Below are 20,161 nucleotides of genomic sequence, written 5' to 3'. Positions count from 1 at the left end.
GAGAAGCATTGTTTCCATCTATGTCTGAACCGTTTCATATTAATTGTTGGTGTAAATGCTGATTTAATTACGAATCTTACGTATATTTTATTACGTCATGTTATGCAATATGATTACAATTGATGCTGCGTGAAATGAAGGATAGAATGGCAGCAAACTGAGGTGCGTAAGAATTGTCGGAGAGGATTACAATAATTTAGACACAACTAAATTTTGTGTCTCGCTATTAAAAGTTCCGACCATGTTGCGCATCATTTCTGTCGCATGAATTTTATTGTGTTTTACTTATGTAAGTAATAAGGATTATAATTGAAATTAAATGTCGGGAAGTTGCTCCGCAACAATGTTAATGAGTCACCCATTACTACATTTTATATATTGAAAGCATAAATTATTTAATTACTATTCCAAAAATTCTTATAATTTACAAATGGTCATAAAATGTTCTCTGTGCACTGAAAAAGAGGTTTCGATAGTAGCTACCAAATGTTCAGTAAAATAATGCTAATTAAATATTTGATTAAAATAATCAAAAGTAATTTTATTTTCCTAAATTTCTTTGATCATATTGACCAAATTAATTAGCATTATTTCACTAAACATTTAGAAGCTATTATCAAACTCTTTTAATTTTTATAGACATGTAACTACATGTTCTCTATAATACGCATTCTGTGATAATTCGAAATCATATCCGGCGATTTCTAGAAACTGAACCTAACAAAGTTCCACTTCCTCGCCGCGATTGTGATTAATCAGTGGCGTCAGAGCTTATCGCCCGTGTCACCTCAGGTTTATTGCAGGTGTACCAGCCTTATTCAGAGACATTCACGTACGTAATGCGTGTACGCCTATCGTGGCTCGTTCCGTTTTATCAGTCGGTGCAATTCCGAACGAACGGCGCGGCGCGCCGTCCCACATTTTCAGTCGCACGTACACGACAGTGCATACCGCAGGTGCCTGTCAATCGTTCTCTCTAGATATTCCGGTCTCGGATTCGTCGTACAGAGTCGCGGCGGAGTCCCCGTTGCATGCGGATACATCGTCGCCGCATCCGTCATCCTGCCAGACGATGTTTCCGGAAGCGTGGGCTTTTTCAGCCACCGCCGTCGCCGCTCGTCGCAGGTGCGTCGAACGGTAAGATCGAGATCGGCTGACTACACCTGGGAGAAACGTACATCGAACCTACGTCAATTTAAAACGTGCTGTGCGTGTACTTACGCGTATACGTGACCTCGTCAATCATGTCAACCATCGCCGAGAGCAGAAAAGTGAAGGTAAATAGTTGAAGGTACTCTACCGCGTTTTTGAATATTTAATGCTTCCGATCGTTTTCGAATCGCGTTGCGAGTTGCAGGATTCCGCACGATCGCTATTGATCAATCTTTTTGTCCGAATGGATTGTGATTTCTCTGATAAAGAGCATCGCGTTTGTGTTTCGTCGCGCGTTGCGACTTGCCGCAACTCGATTTCCATCGAGTCCGGCGGCTCGCGACGATCATTGTAATTAACATGGGGCTATTGTTTAAATTAACGATCGATGGTACTGCGCTCGACGTGGCTATCGTAAGTTCTTCGTCCGATAGTTTCGCTCCCGTCTTACCATGCTTATGCAATTGTAAATTGTACGCATCCATGCAATTGTGCGCGTTTGCGTCATCGAACGATAAATCTTATGTCTGTTTCCACCAATGTAGATTAATTTTAGTCTCGGTTCAACTTACTCTTCGTCTTTTTTTATTTCTAAAGATTAGAAAAAGACGATGAATAAGTTGAACTGAGATTAAAGTTAATCTACTTTAGTGGAAATGGGCATAAGTCGAATAATTGCGCGTTTTCTCGTCAAATATCTAACAACGATTTGATCCTTAATCTATGATACATGACATGTTGTCTTTATCGCGGATGATGACTGTGCAAGGTATGATAAAATAGATTCAATAATTATGACGCATTTTCTATTGCTATTATTTGAAAAAAAAAAAATAATCTTTGAATTAATGATTAGTGAATCACTTATATGTGATTGCAAAATAATAAAGAATTCAGAAGAAGAGTTCTTTTTAATTTTGTACAATTACGTTAAAATTGTTATTATAAGTAAAATATATCTACCTTTTTATCATAACTTATCTCTATGATAACTTCTCTATCTAATTGTAAGTTTACATTTTTGAAACACTATATTTTATCGCAATGTTTTACAGGCCGTAGAAAAATAATTTTAATTACAAAAATGAAGAAGCGTAAAGGAGATAAATGAAAGACCGATAAATTTAGCATTTAAGTTATTCATTACCATCTGAATTATTCGTTGCATATTGTATGAGTCGAAATGAAGCAAATAAGAAACACTAGATAGTTTTCATCGGACGCCATATGGAACGATTTTTTTTTTGCATGCATAATTTCTTCTACGGTTTGATTTTACCGGCTTATTTTATCAGAAATCTTGATATATTGGGATTAAAAAGACATATGCTTGTATTTTTGGGAATTCGTACTAAAACGATTTAATCATGGCACGACATTATACCGTCAGGTTTTTCCTCAACGAATTCAATCCGCTTCGCCGTTCGAATTCCGTGAGTACGTATGCGTGGCACGCATCGTTAGAACTTCTTCGTGACACAACCGTAATAACTTCCGGTCAGACATCCAGCGGCGCTCGTTTCCGGTTCCCACCCTACCACGTGCATGAAAAGGGGAATTGGTTGATTTTGCGTTGTCAGATATAATCATCGGCCAAATAAAACGTCGTATAAATTTCCGCGGCGTTTGCAACTTTTTTTCTTTCAACGAGCGCGAATATCGACGAGAATGTACGGTTATTGACGTCCAATGTGCTGCGAGCAGCGTGATTGTTCGCGCCATCAGAATATTTTTTTTTAATACTTCTCTTTATTATCTTTTATTATATAAAAGACCGAGATTCTGCAAGGTATAGTCGAGAAGACTAACGGAAATCTAGAAAACCGTAATAATGAGCAGCGATTCCATTTCATCTGCTAACGCTACCGTTATCGAGCATCCCGAACCTTCTCTTCTTGCTTCTCACACACATGGGTACTAATTAATTTTATCGAGGTGTCTTCTAATTTCTCGATGGTATGCACGATAATAATTTAACACACAAACGTCTGTTTTACGCGATGGCGATTCTGTCGTGTCGATAAGACATACTTGTGCATAAAGTAGAAAAGCTTGTTTTAGAAGATGTTTTTACAAGACACCCGTTAAGTATAGTTGCTCGCGTTAACAGTTCTGCTATTGTACGCGGGTGTAACACGACGACAGGTGTACAGCTACATAAAGGGCGTCCTATAAAATTTCCTCTTTCTCTTTTGCATGCTATTTGTTGTGTTTAGATTTTTTTTTCTAAAACTTGTTAAACATATATTCTGCAGTACACGAATAAAGATCGTAAAATGCAATGTATGAATAGCAATTTCCTTAATAGAACTATTTTTAATTTAATATTTATTTAATATATATTTTTGATACATTTGACATAATAATGGATAATTAAAATATTTTAATAAAATAAGAAAGCAATATAAGAAGGCATTATTATATATGTATTATAAAAAAGAATAAGATTATTTATTTAAAACATTTTTTAATATAGTGATTTGTGTAATTATTTATGTAATTACAACATTCTGCATTTTCAATCATTTTCCCACGTTGAGATCGAAATTTTTATTACGCATTTTCAAAATAATGCTCGCGGGTGTAAGCGTGAACAACAGAAACACGCCACACCTGTAACCGACGGAATACATTAATGAATTCTTCCTCACCTGACTATCGGTCACTTGACTCATTTCCTGTGGATTGAAAGAACCCCCGGTACGTTTAAAATCGCCGATACAATTGCATCCCGCGCATCCGCTGTCGGGATGTAATCACGGGGACGCGGACAAAAACCCGTCATTGTCGCTACGCGTATTGCAGAGAACAGTGAAAGTTAAAACAGTGAACGTCTGGCCGTTGTATAAAATTTTTTTGTACGTTTATTTATTTTTAATGTAACAAAGATTGGAATTACGGTACATTGGAAATTAATATACAAAATATTAAAAATTTATGGCAAAGTAATTAAAAAGAAAGAAAATAAACAAGGAGGTAATTATTATTGTTGAAAGTGGCAATATTGTATAAGAAGAATAAGATCGAAATAATAAGTGCACAATTTTTATTAATTCTCTTATACTTCGTAATACGGTAAATAAAGGTTCTGTTCGAGCGATTTTATTATAAACAGCACAAATATACGGTTCGATGCAGTGAAGTGGAAGAAAGGAAGAAAAGGAGGCTTCCTGGAACCAGTACGATGCAAGGTGCAACACGTGCTGCACGACAGCTGTTTTCCGGTTTAAATTTGGACGTTAAGTTCATTTTTAATTTCGCGCCCGGACGAACTTTCAAATAATAATAATTACAATATGACATGAGGTGTATCCTTCTTGTCTGCTCTAAATTCGCGAGCCATTCATCGAACATGCGCGGTTTATTTATATACGAAAGTCACGTTTCAGAGAATGCGATCCGGCGAAAATATTATAGATCATCAAGAATTGTAGACATTTTCTGTATTCCATTGTTTAAAAATTAATTAGAGCTTTGACATCAGCACAAGAAAGACTAATGCATCTTGATAGGCAAATTATTTGCAGATAGCCTGTTATTTCTCCTCGTTGTAAGAAACGAGAGAAAAAGGTAAGAAGAAATCAAGAAAGAGTGGCAAATTTTGCGTTCACCGTCTAGCTATGGAGGACGAGGACTTTGGTTTCGCGAAGAGGACAGACAATGTCTTAAAGGTTTTCATTGTTAATAATGAACAATCACACAAAAATACAACTTATAACGTTGGACATCTAATCTGTTCTCCACCTAAGGTTGGTTCCTTAGGTGTAGAATAGAAAGAATTTTTGTAGTATCTCAAACAATAATAATTAACGTTTAACACATAAATCTACACGAAACCTCAAGAAGTGCAAAGAGATGTACTTTCACATTTTATATAATCTGCTTATAATTACAAATTTTTCAACGTATATAACAATTTTGTAAATATTTCTATCAAGAAATAAATAAATTTTTATTAATTATGTTATTTAAATATTAAAAAATTAAAATAAACAATGTATGAATAGTAACAAACAAAAGTTTCGGACAGATATTGTTTATATTAAAATATTAATATAAAGCGTATTGTAGAAATTCAGACTTTAAGGAGCGTATTGTAGAAATATGAAAGTAGACTGATGTTTACAACTTGATAAAAATTAGACATCGGAAGTCGTTGGTGGAGGTGGATCAACGACACCAGCGCCTCTGATTGGGGCCGGAAGCGAGGGCCCTCCACGCGCGTCAACCGCCGCTGGCTCAGTCGTGCCCAACACGCCAAACATACCGAACGTGGTGGAGTACCATCTTAAAGTCAAGCCTAGATCAACGACAAGGCACTGCCGGCTCGATAACGTTCCCGTGAGTAGCGTTTTAAGACTCTCTCGTGGAGAACGCAGGTAGAAAGACGCGCTCAGGATTGTTTGTCGTGATAAGATTGATTTGTCGTTTCTATTGGCATTTATTATAAAATATTTGTAGAGTACGAAGCATTGTAACTTATCCCGTTATTCTACCATTCCTTTATCTTCATTTAAATTCATGACGCATTCGCATTCTTTTGCTATGCGTTAAACGTTTTTAATCATTAGTTGAGTAGATCAGTTGATCAAAGGATCACTTAGATTGTTTTAAATTTTTGATCCTAAAATAATTACTTTAGTAGACCCGCGCGTTAAAAAATATAAATTTGAAACAGAGAGACCAGCCTGTAAAAGAGATGAAGAAGGAGAAAGTGACTTCTGACGATAAAAAGAAAGATCTCGTGTCGAAGTTATCACGTCTGTCAATAGATAATAATGTTTTTGAGGGCTCTACCGATCTGCCGCAAGTATTTCAGGTACAATTTTCATATTTTTAAGTAAAGATCAAAAAGTTTGAACTTTTCTTCAAATATTCATACTTTATTTGTTCCAATTAAATATGAATCATCAGAATATACACTGCAATAACGAATATAAGCATTCGTATAATTTATATACATATATTTTTTTTATTTTACATAATATAAAAATAATATTTAAAAGAAAAGAACAAAATTTTATGTAAGAATTTGGGAGTGTTAAATTAAAAAATTAATTAATGTTTTTAATATTAAAATAAAATAAAATAATATTTTTCATTAAAAATAAAAAATCTATTTGTCATAATTTTTTCACGATTGATATTGTAATTGTTTAAAAGATTATTTTACAAAAATTAAAAGGAGATTGCGTAAAATTTCAAAGCTTTGTTCCAAGAATTTTAACCTTAGGAAATCCGTTGCGCATTTGAATCTTTTAGATTGATTCTTTTCAGGTGAAATATTTGGGATCCCATGATGCAAGAGGCCTCTGGGGCATCAAGCACACAAGAAGGCCCGTCGATAATATGGTTTCTACTGCGAAGGCTTTGCCGACTAACACAATGCTGCCTCTTATCAAGCTAGTAGTCTCTCAGGAGGGAGTTGCCTTGCTGCCGCTAGACAAAAGGAAGCAAGATGTCAATTTATCCAGAATGTATCCTATTGAGACAATATCCTACGGAGTACAGGATCTAGTTTACACTAGAGTTTTTTCCATGATCGTTGTTCGCGAGACGGAGAACTTCAGGAGAATCTCACCATTCGAATGTCATGGTTTTGTCTGCGAATCGAAATATTATGCCAGGCAATTGACATACGCTCTCGCTGCAGCCTTCGAGGTTTACTCCAAGACCGTAAAGGCTCAGGAAAAACTGACCGGAATCAGCGTAAACACCGCCAGGAAGAGATTTGCGATTGACCTAAGGAGCCCCGAGGAAATTGAGGCGGATCTTACGATGGATTCCGAAGCGTAACTTTCGAAATCTAACATTATTTATTAGATTAAGATACAAGTAGGTATAAATTTTTAATTAGAGGAGTTTAAAAAAGGGGCATTTAAAAAAAATCTACACAAAAAATATAAAAAAAGAGTTGAAAGCAATGAGTTTATACAGTTATTTCGAAAACTATTTCGAAATTTGATTTTGTATCCTATATAACGCGATGTAAAATATATTTTTTTTTATATACCTCAAATCATATTTTTTTAAAAAGGACAATGCAGGGTAGAAAGTAGTTTTAGATTTTCAAAAAGGTATCATTATATTTTTGTCACTTTGTACAGAGTCATTTACATTTTAATTTTTCAGATATTCTATAATTTTCATACACAGTGTGTTGTTTAAAATCGAAATTAGAGAAATACATTATTTTCTACAATGGCACAATTAATCCATTATTAATCCATAAGAAAAAGAAAATTTAATATATCTCATTTATATAAAAAATAAATTAAGATGCATTTAATAAATATATATATACATATATATAAATAAAATACTATATAAATAAAAAAATTGACAGATAAATTTATGTAAATAGTTGTAGGTACATAATCATTATATCAAGTAAATAATTATTTTTTATTAATATCGTGGATGCAGCACGTTCTATATCATATTTCCGAAAAAAGATTTTCCATATCAAAAGAAATATATTTTAGTACACAGTTTTTTTTTAAAATTATGTACTAAATCTATATATCTGTTACGAATTGATGCGCCAATTCGAAGATGAAAGAAATATTTATTATCAGAACGTTGTTATATGAATATGTGTGTCTGTATAATTGTTTTATTATTTTATCGGCATTGCGAAAAGTTAAATAGGTCTCGGTTATTCGAGGCATGATAGCTAGCTATCCAAAGATATCAAATAGAAAACGACGGAACGCGAGAGATGTGGATGATATTTCCTGCGTTGCGACACTTGTACGATTTCATGAGAATTTTACGATGATTAACGAATCAGATGATGGTTTTGGATCTATTTCTAGCTGTCTTACGTGTGCATGTATATCTCTAGTTTAAGTTTCATTACTCTAAAGTTACGTAATATTATAACATTAGCGAAACTTATATATATAATAGCAACAGAGAACGTATTGCATTTAATGCACATTTTATATTTTTTTAGTTGTTTTGTATTAAGTTTATAAAGGACCAATATCGATACATATCAATCATTGTAAATAGATAGTGTTGCTAACAACACTTTTTCTTGTTTTGTAAATATTGCTTATTTAAGTTAAGTTCTTTCTTTTATTTGTTTTTAATACGTTTACGAATTATAGCGTCACGATTTTTTACATATTTTAGGCTTGGGACAATCGTGTAACGTTTTTCCTTTTCATAGGTCTTTTTTGCGCTTTATCTATCAGTATTAGATATATATTTCGCCTACTTATATTATTAGTCATAAAAAATAATTTACATGATTTTTACCTCAATATTTAAAATCTTTCTTTAATAATAACGTGCATTATCTTTCTTTTGGAATATGTATATGAATACAACAAGTTAAAAGAAATTGTCAGCTTCCTCCTAGCGTTTTTTTATTTTACTTGATAAATAATTACATATGTGAACGTTCAATATATTTTTACACATAATTACAACTTATCTTTTAACATATATTTCACTGTACTGTACAGAAATTTATTTTACACATCGTATAATTGAAATAACACATTTTGTACATTGTACATGTGACAATAATTTAAATTTTAATTTTATGTACTATTGTCATTATGAGTGCTTTTAGAAGGCAAGTTTATGAGCGATCTATAAACGATTATTTCAAATTCTAAATAAGCGTTTAGTCAATCTTGATCGAAAACAAGTTACCATAAAATTTCTTTTAATCAAGATTAACTAATCATAATAATTACTACATTTCGTAGAGCGATTTCCTTCAATTAAGAAAAAATACATCTCTTTTAAAGTCGAAACGACTTCTCTTCACTTAGCAATCTCGAATTTTTCGAGAATGACTTTCTCGACACCGTTTCTACTTCAGGTTCCAAAATCTTCGTCGCATTTTTCTTCCCTCGATCCTGATCCGCCTCTTCTTCTTCTTCCACTTCCTTTCCGATGTCCTCGTTTAAAGCATAATATTTTTCCGATTCCTCGCATGGTATCGAGCTTTCCGTTTGTGTACATACGAATGTTGCCTATAAATGAATCAGAATATTGTACTGTCTCTATTTAAAACAACAAATAAATTGTTACTGTATTTGATATCAGTATGAAAATATTTCTTAATTTTTTTCTTTGCTTTGAAAATATGTCGAAACGCAGAATCAAATTTTGTTTCACAATAAAATGATATCGTGGCTTATAATCAAGCATTGATGGTATTGATTTAAAAATGACAATTACTTTATTTCTATATACATTGTCGCAAATAATTATCATCCTATTATAATTCGATAATTTATTTAGGGGTGATAATTATTTGCGAGCACTGAGGAAGATTTTGGGTATCTTCCAACAAAAGACATCATTACATTCTTGTTGTTCGCCAATGTTAAATAAAGATGAAATGGTCACGGTGTTGTACTGAGTCGTTTGTTGGAAGACATCCTTTGTAAGTCGAAATATTTGCGACAATACTATATTAGTTTACTTGATTGAAAACTGTCTCGCCGGGGCAAATGAAGCTCCATCTAATTGATCCCCTCGTTTGCGGCATACACACGTGAAACACTTGGCACTCGTTCTCCATGTCGGCATAATAACCGTAAACTCTGTCCTGGCACGAAAACGTGTCGACGATGTTCTCGCGAATGAGCGTTGCGTTGTCGGGAAGCAGCAAGCCACCAGTTTTAGGTTGCTAGAAAAGTTGATTGCAAAGTTTGATTATCGTAAATCACGTATGCGGTAATCCGTGAAGAATTTGTTGGTGAAGAGGAATACAAAAATATCGATATTTCTAAAAACCTTAAATACTGGAGTAGGCCTCTTGGATTTCGGCTGCTGAGGCAAACTAAGAGCTATCGCGAGAAGACCGAGAAGCAACACGGCAAAGAGTTTTTCCCGTGTCATGATTTTAGTGAGATGATTTTATTATCGCGATATTTTCTTGTGTTATCTCTTCAAGTGCTGGTGGTCCCTTATCACTACCGTTGGTTCCTCGACAAATACGATGTTTTATTGTAGTTCTGTGTTCGGGAATCTTGAGAAGACTGATGATGTGATTCGCAGAAGGGTGTTATATAGTGAACTGTACGTAAAGATCTTGAATATTGTATGAATGGTCGATTCTTGGTATATTGAAATCAGTAAATCCATCACGTTTGGTCTGCCAATGACCATCGTCAGACGTCCACATCATCTTCGAAGGCCCGATGCAAATGCCGCAAATGCTTTCGGCTTGATGATGTGCTCATTTGGCAATTTTTATTTATATTATTCTTAACAGCGAAAAGAAGTGGCATGGTCAACGATTTTTTTTGCATAGAAAATCATGTACATGATATTTAAAAGAATTTTTTGAATTTATTGGTTTTTTCGTTCATTTTCAATCTGCTGTTAATTTAACTGAGTACAGTATTAAATTTTTGAATAGGATTTGCCAATACAGTGATTATAAATAATTCTGTGCAATTGTTTTCGAATTTTTTTAAAATAATTGTGCATTAAGTATATTAAAAAATAATTATATTTAATTATGAAACACGATGAATAATGTTTAAAACATTAACAATGACAATTGATAGTTTATCAAGACATTAGCAGTCAGAGCGGTCCTTCTATTGAGAAAGAATTATTTTAAAAAAATCTTCAATCTGTATGTTGAATCGTCTATGAGGATCCTAAAGAAACAGATGGCACTTCGAAGGCCAGATATAAATTACATGTCATGCGAACAAACGTGCTGAAATTCTTATGTGGCGATTCAAATTTCTGTCAAACTTTTCGACCTCATGGATTTACTTTCTATACCTATTTTAGCCCCAAGCATGACACATTAGTCCCATTCCGCGATTGGCTGTGTTCCAATCGAAGACGGGACGTCTTTCTCATGAATTTGGTCGTCAAAATTCGAAGGCAGTCCCAACCGGGCCTTATCTTCGTTAAGGCCGCGTTGCGAACGGCATCTCTTCGGGATATGAATACTTAATAGTATCAATGAGAAAATATATCCCATTACGAAATCGCTGCTTTTTTTTTATCGATAATGTGCATGAAAAGATACTCTTATGTATACGAGAAAGAAAAATTTTGAAGTATCTAAAAATTTAGATCTTATTAGAAAATAATTTTGTAAATATTATAATCTATTAAACTACCAAAATAATTATATAGGAAATTCAAGCATGACAAGTAATACTGCAAGAAGTATTGACATTTTATAGTAATCAGTTCGAGCGTCCTATATAATTATTTTGGTGGTCCAAACAAAATTATTTTTAAATTTTATCTAGCTAAATTAGATGCTTCAGCAAAACTTTTCCATGTAATAATCTTTCCTAAAGAAAACATAATAGTTTCTCGGCAATAATAATTTCTACATGGAAAATATGTGATTTTATATTTGTAAATATTAATCTATCCAAAATAAAAGCAAGTCAAGTGAAGAAAATATGTTATAAATTTTATTGTTAAATATAGATATTTTCAATAACGTCAAATTCATAAGAAAAAACAATAGATTATTTTATGCATACATATCTATAGTTTCTGTTTCCCTTCATATTTTTTTAAATTAAATACGGATATTTTTATTTCTGCAAACTTATATAAGTTATATAAGTTATAGAAAGAACGTTTCTTTATTTTTTTTATTTCAAGGTTTCTAAAAAAATATATCGGACACACGTTCCTTTCGTAAGAAACTTCTTCCTGCGGTTCATGGAGCATCGATGAGCCATAATCATTGCACAAATCTCGTGCGTTTATCATTGGAACGATCAGTAGCAAGGTGAACACCCTGAAAGTATCGCCGCTCCTTAAGGATTCCAGTCGCACTGTCCATCGTGCTATGACGAGGAATACAAAGATTTCAGGATGGTCCACCGGTACGGCTGAAGAAGGTCGTGCGATTCGTGCATCAGAACCGCCAAAGTTTCTCTCTGCAGCAACGTGATGAGTTTTCTTTCGTCGATAAACATAGCATCTGCAGTCATGTCTTAAAAGAATACATGCCAGAGAAATCGTATACTCGTACAGTTTATTATAAAAATTTTTTAATACGTACATGTTTCTGTAAAATTGCCATTATAAATTATTATTGTTTTTCACGAGGAATTTTTTTTTATAAATAGAATGTATAATTTTTCTACTATCATGTATATTTATATTATGAGATAAACATTCAGAGAGAGGTGTTAAACTTGAAGATTTGTTGAGTCACGATACGAGTGATAGTATGTCCTTTTAATTAAAATAGTTGATCCTAAGAAAATCTCTTTGTGGCGAGATAGAACAGGTACTCATAAGTAACTTTGGTATGACTTAAGGCGATTAAAGAGTACTATTTTTATATATGATAATTAGAGGTCAGAGAAATCTTAGATCATCCATCATTAATTAAAGTGAAATTCAAGATGATCGTGTAATATATGCCAACGTAGGATGCAATAAATTAAATAAATAAATACTATACAATGTATAAATATCGACGTCATGTCGCAGATATTTCCTGACTTTTGGACTAAAGATTAACTTATAAAATAAAGAACGATGTGGTGAAACGATAATCATATTGCGACGAAATTTGCGTCATCGTTCAGTTCTTCTTTGATCTTTCTCGCGCAAAACGATCATCCTCTCGGTCAAATTTATACGATTTTGATATCAGTCCATAGGTGCGTAAGAGCGGTACGCGATTTCATGAGGTGTCTCATTTGACGATCTTCCCCAGTAACCGTGATCGTCGTGATCGTAATGATGCTGATGCTGTGCATGCTCGTAGTAGATAACTTTAGAAGGCTTTTTGATCTCTATCCAGAATCTGGCAGCGTTCAGTATCAACGAGATGATGGCGATGATGAAGAACTTGAACTGGAAGTGAGTGCTTATCAGCTGCAGCAACAGGCTGAGTTTCGCTTTTAGCAGCATCACTAATCCCAGAATTTTCTGCAGATGTTTCTTCTTGAACTTCTTCTTACGCGCCTCTTCTAAAAAAAAATTGTACATATTCTGTTACATCGTACAATTTACTGCGACGCTAATCTATGCGCAAAAAGGAGTTCTAGAACGCAAGAACAGTAGATAATTGCAAGTGAAAGCGAATATCGGAAATAATGTCTTTATGAAAATTTATGGTATGGATCGATCTTAATCAAAGCACGCAATCTGGCAAACGTACTACGAGGATCTCCAGGCAAGTTGACCTACAAACCTTAACCTGGAGTGTATTTCGTCTGGCTCGTGCGCCACGTAATCGTCCGCAATCGCTACAACTTTCTTTTAAAAAGAGTCACGTGGATTGCTTTCGCGGCCGAATTTTTTTCATAATATAAAAAAAATGTCTCTTCCGTGTTCTCAGGCTAATCTCCGAGTGGATTTTATAGCGAATCGCAAAATTTAATCGATACCTAGTTCCACTTTTCCTCATTGGTGGAATGTTAAATCGATATGAATCGTAGCGAATTAACATAATGCTTGTCGAATTATTCAATTTGTCGTTGGCAATTTACGTTGAAAATACCGTATAATTTTTTGTACGCTCCAAAAGATAACAAAGATAATATTCCTGGTACCGTTATTGTTCATTAGTATAAATTCTGGTTTTTTTTCTCTTTTTTAGGTTCAACGATTAATATCTCATTAGAGCGATCCTGATACAAACGCGACGTTCCGTTTGTTCTACGAATTATACGTTTGCGGACCAACACTTATTTCTTTTTCCCTCCCTATGATTCGCGTTTGTTGATTTTAGCTGGAAAAGATAGCCAAGAAAATGGCGAGTGATGCAATCGGTACCGTTATCGTCGATTTACCTAAGTCGTGACATTAAATTAGCGTAAACTGCTTTACAACGTCGGCGATACGCGCACACGAGCACAATTGCGTGCAAAACATTTAAACAGCTCGCTAGTGACCCAGACGGGAACTTTGTGAGTCCGACAACGCGTTAACTTGCGGTTCGCCTTACACGTTAACTATAATGTTTACGCTTGCATTGACGTTCGGTCGATGTTTAAACGTTATGCAAATAACGGCGGTAATGTCCGTTCACTTTATGATCATGCGGTACGCTTCCCGAATCCGCGAAACTTCCCCGCCTTGTCAATTTGATTTATTTTCCCGCATCGGTCTAAGATATACACAGTTGAACGTTGTTCATTCATAGATATTTCATTCATGTCAATACTACTTCCTTTCTTATCGGCTTCGTTTCCGAGTATCGAACGGTACTTCTGTTTATGAAGTTGTCAGTTGTCTTAGAGTTATGATATTTAATTAATAGCTAAAGAAAGTTATTTGTAATATATTATTATATTTGTATAACATTGAGTAATATGACAATATTGTGATATAAATGTTGATCGTAAATAAAAATCACACATACCAAAAATTAATTATTGTAGATAAGTTTAATCTAAAAAAAAACTTTTAAAAAATATCTGCCAATGCATAAAAAGATATTGAATATTATTTATATTTTTCCTATAATAAAAAACGAATATGACATAAATGCAATTAGCTAAGTACTTTATTACTAAAAAAAATTATATCGAAATTATTTCTTACGTTTTTTATTTTATTCGAGTACTGATTACAATGACATGGTTTCGGAAAAATTAGAAAAATAAGATATGTAATAAAGAAGAAAATCGTCACAGTAATTTTCAGTGCACTCTAGATGAACTGACTTCCCGTTGTTACAACTCCAATAAAGGAGGCAGTTACGAGTTTGGAAAGAGTTAACCGACTTTGTCCAACGGTGCTTCTTGGGAAGTGCGAAAGAAGATACGACGTGCATAGACGACCTTACACGCGTTCCACGTGCCGTCTCATCGCGATTAGAAATCTGAATTGCGAAATCGTCGATCTCGATCTATGACAGCTTAATTATGCTGACACACAATTCAGTGGTGCCTTGTTTATACGAAAGTTAGCAAGGGTTTATATTATTTTAGAAGAATTATATGTTATCAAACATTAGAATATAATTTCGGACAGTATCCTATTAAAAAAATTAAGAAAATTTGAAATAACGATAAGATATTTGATAGAACGATAAGAAAATAATAATTAAGAAATTAATATAAAAAACATAATATACTTAATATAAAAGAATCGATAAGGAAGATACTGAAGTTATCTCTCTTCTCAACCCAAGGAGAACAAGAAAGTTAAAACGTCATATTGATTGATTATTGATCGAATTTATGTCAACTTTTTGTCGTTCAATATAACATTATTTTCATTTTCTTGTTTTCCTTGGATTGTGTAATAATATTTCTATTTGATTTCTAATTTTCACCTATATTGTCATTTTGAGTGTCATCCTCCTTGATGATTTCTTCCGCATTATTCTCCTGCAGATCATCAACGACTTCAGCGATGACATTGCCAGCCTGTTCGATCACCGCGCTCATCGGTGGCTCGCTTTTTTCCCCGGTAACTTCCAACTCGATCTGGTCCAGGTCGCGGGCTAATCTCGTCCTGAGGCAACTTCTGGCATTGTTGGTGAATATACACTCCAGGATACCTTCCTCCTTTGGCTTGCTCTTTTCCATTGCCATGCAATGAGCGTGCAAAGCGAGTCCGAGGACCAAGAAAAGAACCAGCGCGATTATCCTCATGGTTGCCTGCCTTTTTCGTCGAATTTGACGATTCTCACTGATCGAAGCGCACCGTTATCACCACGAAAATCGCGTGATAACTTCCCTGACGACTGAGTTCCACGTCAACCTCTCGTTTTTTTTTTCTTTGACCGTCAACCGTAGCCTTGAACCGCGTGTCACAGGCTCGAAGTGGTTGTGAAGCGTGCGTGGTCGAACATATATGAGACTGGTGTCCCTTCCATTTCAACTTCCGCCAATAGTGGGTTTGGTTTGTAAGTCTAGCGGGTACCCCTCCACTATGGTGGGCTTTTTCGTCACAACGAAACTTACGGTGTCGTCCCATAAGAATTACGGGTCCGTAAATTATCGAATGGAAATGAACTTGATAGAGTGGAATATCTTGTCTTTATACAATGACCTATGTCACCAATACATGAAAAATTATTCATGAAGTATCAATGAAATCATGACAAATTTCATTTTCATTATCATATTTCGCGACACTTCCATTTCTCTTCTATTTTTAGACTTCTCTCTTGTATTTTTAAATTTTTGTCATTTTTTGAGACCAAAAATGATTATGTACAATGCAAACACATTATTTTTATAAAAATTGTCTTCAAAATAGAGGATATATTTTCTTATAATTTTTTATGTCCGTTTTTGTCAATATACATTATTATTAGAACTAAAAAAAAAAAATAAAATTAGTTAAATTGAATTTAAAATTAAACTACCCGGAAAAAAATGTTTTATATATAATTATATATATATAATTGTATAAAAAATTGACATATTTTATATATAATTATATGTCTATACATATAACATTTTTTTCCGGATAGTTTAATTTTAAATTCAATTTAACTAATTTTATTTTTTTTTAGTTCTAAAAATAAGAAAAAAGAGTAAGTTTAATTAAACGATCAAAAAATTCGGATTGTGATATATGGCAACGATTTCTTTTTAAATCTACGAGCAACTTGGCACACGCGATTAACAGTACATGGACCGACTACAAAAATTTCACTTGCTCGACTACACATGCTAACCCAATTCTTGACTTTTATTGTCGTTTCAAGAACAAGGAAGAATCAAATAGAAAGAAATAGCTGCTTTTGAAAAATGCCTAAATCTCCGATCGTACATGTTCAATATATCTTTGAACATCTCTCACATATCGGAATATTTATCACTCTATATTTTCTTATCGAATTTAATTGGTTTAATTTAATTATCTTATATTTAATTATCTCGTATACAGTATTTGTTTAAGTATCTTGTCTACAAACCTGAAAAAATTGAAATATCATTTAACGTTCATTTAATTATCACAAGAATAGTAATTCATTTTTCAAAAATTCAGAGCCTTGTCACGTGCGCGTTGTGGCAACTCGACTGTATCACAACGTATCTCAATGGCTTTTGCGCTGTTAATTAACACAATCCCGGAACATGTAGAGGCGCCGGTTTCGTGAATTATGCATTGATCATTCAAGAATTTTCACCTTACCTTTCACTATGATTACATTCGCCCTTTCCGTTTGCTTGCGTCGCTTTTTAATCATCAATTACGTGATGTAATAAACGTAGTAACGCGTAAATATTACATTGCGTATATGTAAAATTGTATGTAATCTGTCAGAATGAAACAAAATATGATTTATCCGCGCAAAGGTCTCTTTAATCAGCCATTTAATATGTTCTTTTTATTTAATTTTTTTTACATATGCGGAGAAAAAAGTATCATCTCTGATATGTACACGCATAATTCGAGAAAAAGGATAACCATGCAAACTGAGTGTAACATGCTTTATCAGAAATGTCAACCTCATGAGCTATACTATCGTTACCGTTATCTCGTTATTATTTATGTGACAGTTTCATCACGGTTTGCTATCCCTCGAATATGAATTTCGAGTCATTCTAATAATGATCTCCGAACCATCTGGTTGATGCAAAGTAACAAATACTTGACCAAACGATATACATACCCAGTGAGAAATGACAATGAAATCGATGTCGAATCGACGTCGATTTGATGCTTTCGACGTCGAATCACCATCGATTCGATGTCGATTCCATTATTATTTCTTACTGGATATGTATAAACAATAGTTTTATTACGTTTATGTGACTATAATAACTATTCATTTTTTTTCGTAGAAAATTAAAAAAAGTATAAATTTAATGATATTCCTAATTACAGATTAGCTTAATCAAGTTTACTACTCTGGCTACATTTTTGCTTGCATATCGTTTTCATTCCTGTTAGAAACTGAAGAATGATCGCACGCATACTTTACGACTTATTTTTGGTGTTCATCGAAGGTTCCAAATAAATAATGAAAGAAATCGCGTAAATTTACAAAGATTTTATATTGTAATATTTTCATTTATTTTGAATTTGTAATATAACATAATCTAAATTATATCTACTTTTGTAAATGCATATTATGAAAATGCCGTGTCCAGAAGATAGTTAAAAAATAATGAATAAAATTACATTTTCGAAAATAAATTATTTTATATTATACAAGAAATTATCAGAATATTCATATATATTTTACAATAATTATTTTTATCTCAATGAATTATTTATTTTTTATGCGTAATAAATTTTTGTCTCAAGTAATGATAAACCTCAAAAATGGAAACTTATGCATTTCTAGACGTGGCTCATACTATTTAAATAAATGTTAGCATATTTATAAGTAATAAATCTTGATTAAAGTAAAATCGCGTTATAAAGTTTATATAAAGTTGCGAATTTACGACCAATACCAACGAAACGAGTATCCTTTGAGACCGTGTTTCTCATCAGCCACGTACGTCTGCGGAACGAACGTGATGTTGGGCTGATGCCCGAATTCATTTGACAGATACCTCACTTGTGTGTCGATACCATTTTTATTTGGAGACCGATAGCTACCGTTCTTCCTTCCGCTGCGATAGCCGTCCTCGTGATGGCCGTGCGACGTTATCGTATAGTTGAACTGATAATACAGATCGTCTGCCATTTTCTCCAGGACTCGATCATTCACGGTGAGTTTATCTTCTTCGGATAGCAATTTTTTCGCAGCTCGCACCATACTTTTCGTGATGTCCTCCTTTTTGATAAACTTATTTTTCTCCTCTGAGAAACTCTTAATAGACGTATTGACTGTAAAATTGAAGAGTGTAAATTTATACGTATAATATTACCTAATTTAAGGCTCACAAATTCTTTTTTATTCTTTTTTGTACTACCTGTTAATATCTTCATCATCCGCTTCAATATCGGCTCCATCTTCTTCTGCAGCGGTGATTCCGTGACTGTCTTCACAGGTTTTGGTCGATTGTTTTCTTGCTTTATTGGTATTTTACAGTCGCTGCAGGCCTTCATTATGGCTTCGATTAATTTCTTCGCTGCTTCCGGTCTATCCTTGAATATCTCTTGCGCGTCCTTCACTTGTTAAACCAAGATGAAACGTTCAGAGCGGAATATACATAAAATTTATCGCTTCAATAAGCACTTAACTTACGACTCGTTATTTTTCGGTTCCTTTGTTTTGTGATAATAAAATCCCCATTTTTGTCGGTCTTATATCCAGTCTCGTGGTAGACACCATCGGCTGTGATAAAGCCATATTCCCCGGTAATGAGTCCCTCGGCGTCTCAACAAAGAAATACACAAAAACGTCATTAATCTCATTATTTATCGAGAATTATTTAATTCACTAATTATTTATAATAATAAGAATGTCGCCCGACACTTTTTTCAATTGATATACCTTTCTTCTCAAATCTATGCTGAAAATCGACAATGTTGAAGGAGAACTCGTAAGGCCTGATATCATCCGCGACGGCACGATGTTGCGCGACCAGATAGCACAGCAGACACAGAAGATCGCACCATCTCCTCTGCAACTGAAAATCGCGTGTGCTTTATCGTATGATAACAAGTATTTTCCTTCGTCGGCCTTGGATCCTCACCATGAAGGACGACATCCTGCGAAGATCCCTGCGGCTTCGAGTTCGCGCGACTGAATGATGGCAGGAGCGAATCCTCCGAGCATACAGTGGTGACGTAATAAGCGAGAAAAATGTTCTCGTCTTCTCCGCGAGTTATCTATGAAACGATCTGACGACGAGGGAGAAGAGGAAAGTGTGAAAGGGACAAGACGGAAAAATCGGGAGGCCTTTGACGTTTTTCTCAGTGGGCAGATGCTTTCACACATTTTGCAGACTCGGCTGGGAGATAATTGCACGGTTATCATTAATGGTCGTGGATCGTGAATCGAGTGGATCGTGATTATAGATTGCAATCTCCGCTGTAAAATAAAATATTGCTGTCTGTGACATAACATTAAATTTTATGGCGACGTTTTTACTTGAGAGGGTTATAAGAGTCACAAATAGGTAGGGAAAACGATAAATATTTATCTAGACTTTATGCAAGTTGT

At 34.1% G+C, this 20,161-nt stretch overlaps 4 protein-coding genes across 12 annotated transcripts; 1 reads left to right on the top strand and 3 right to left on the bottom strand.

Annotated features, from left to right (window-relative positions):
• The first annotated feature begins 711 nt into the window (after positions 1 to 711).
• LOC105143541 (hypothetical protein) lies at positions 712 to 7,395 on the top strand. Of its 9 annotated transcripts, none has more exons than XM_087410501.1 (6): positions 712 to 4,128; positions 4,268 to 4,343; positions 4,680 to 4,901; positions 5,296 to 5,493; positions 5,831 to 5,971; positions 6,430 to 7,395. In XM_087410501.1, exons 3-6 carry the CDS (start codon positions 4,773 to 4,775, stop codon positions 6,946 to 6,948), a joined length of 987 nt encoding a protein of 328 aa, XP_087266627.1. In that variant the 5' UTR covers positions 712 to 4,128; positions 4,268 to 4,343; positions 4,680 to 4,772; the 3' UTR covers positions 6,949 to 7,395. The 9 variants fall into 9 exon arrangements, with proteins under 9 accessions (XP_087266627.1, XP_087266626.1, XP_087266629.1 ...); XM_087410500.1 differs by having other exon boundaries at positions 4,238 to 4,343; XM_087410503.1 differs by lacking the exon at positions 4,268 to 4,343 and having other exon boundaries at positions 712 to 1,277; positions 4,665 to 4,901.
• Positions 7,396 to 8,894: 1,499 nt separating this feature from the next.
• Positions 8,895 to 10,175, bottom strand: LOC105143576 (hypothetical protein). The gene is made up of 3 exons (XM_011051983.2): positions 9,916 to 10,175; positions 9,602 to 9,808; positions 8,895 to 9,146 (listed from the first exon to the last, which is right to left on the bottom strand). The coding sequence occupies exons 1-3, from the start codon at positions 10,018 to 10,020 to the stop codon at positions 8,913 to 8,915; spliced, it is 546 nt and encodes a 181-aa protein (XP_011050285.2). The 5' UTR covers positions 10,021 to 10,175; the 3' UTR covers positions 8,895 to 8,912.
• A 1,609-nt stretch (positions 10,176 to 11,784) lies between these two features.
• Positions 11,785 to 16,422, bottom strand: LOC105143584 (uncharacterized). Its single transcript, XM_011051996.2, has 2 exons — positions 15,413 to 16,422; positions 11,785 to 13,097 (listed from the first exon to the last, which is right to left on the bottom strand). The coding sequence occupies exons 1-2, from the start codon at positions 15,732 to 15,734 to the stop codon at positions 12,775 to 12,777; spliced, it is 645 nt and encodes a 214-aa protein (XP_011050298.1). The 5' UTR covers positions 15,735 to 16,422; the 3' UTR covers positions 11,785 to 12,774.
• A 77-nt stretch (positions 16,423 to 16,499) lies between these two features.
• LOC105143590 (lethal (3) malignant blood neoplasm) lies at positions 16,500 to 20,108 on the bottom strand. The gene is made up of 5 exons (XM_011052007.2): positions 19,692 to 20,108; positions 19,490 to 19,625; positions 19,241 to 19,372; positions 18,966 to 19,166; positions 16,500 to 18,879 (listed from the first exon to the last, which is right to left on the bottom strand). The coding sequence occupies exons 1-5, from the start codon at positions 19,704 to 19,706 to the stop codon at positions 18,488 to 18,490; spliced, it is 876 nt and encodes a 291-aa protein (XP_011050309.1). The 5' UTR covers positions 19,707 to 20,108; the 3' UTR covers positions 16,500 to 18,487.
• Between the last annotated feature and the right edge of the window lie 53 nt (positions 20,109 to 20,161).

Source organism: Acromyrmex echinatior, chromosome 10 (genome assembly GCF_024713525.1).
Source record: "Acromyrmex echinatior isolate Ae372 chromosome 10, ASM2471352v2, whole genome shotgun sequence".
Classification (NCBI taxonomy): domain Eukaryota; kingdom Metazoa; phylum Arthropoda; class Insecta; order Hymenoptera; family Formicidae; genus Acromyrmex; species Acromyrmex echinatior.
Note: the sequence above shows the minus strand (reverse complement) of the source record. Positions and strands in the feature narration are given on the sequence as shown.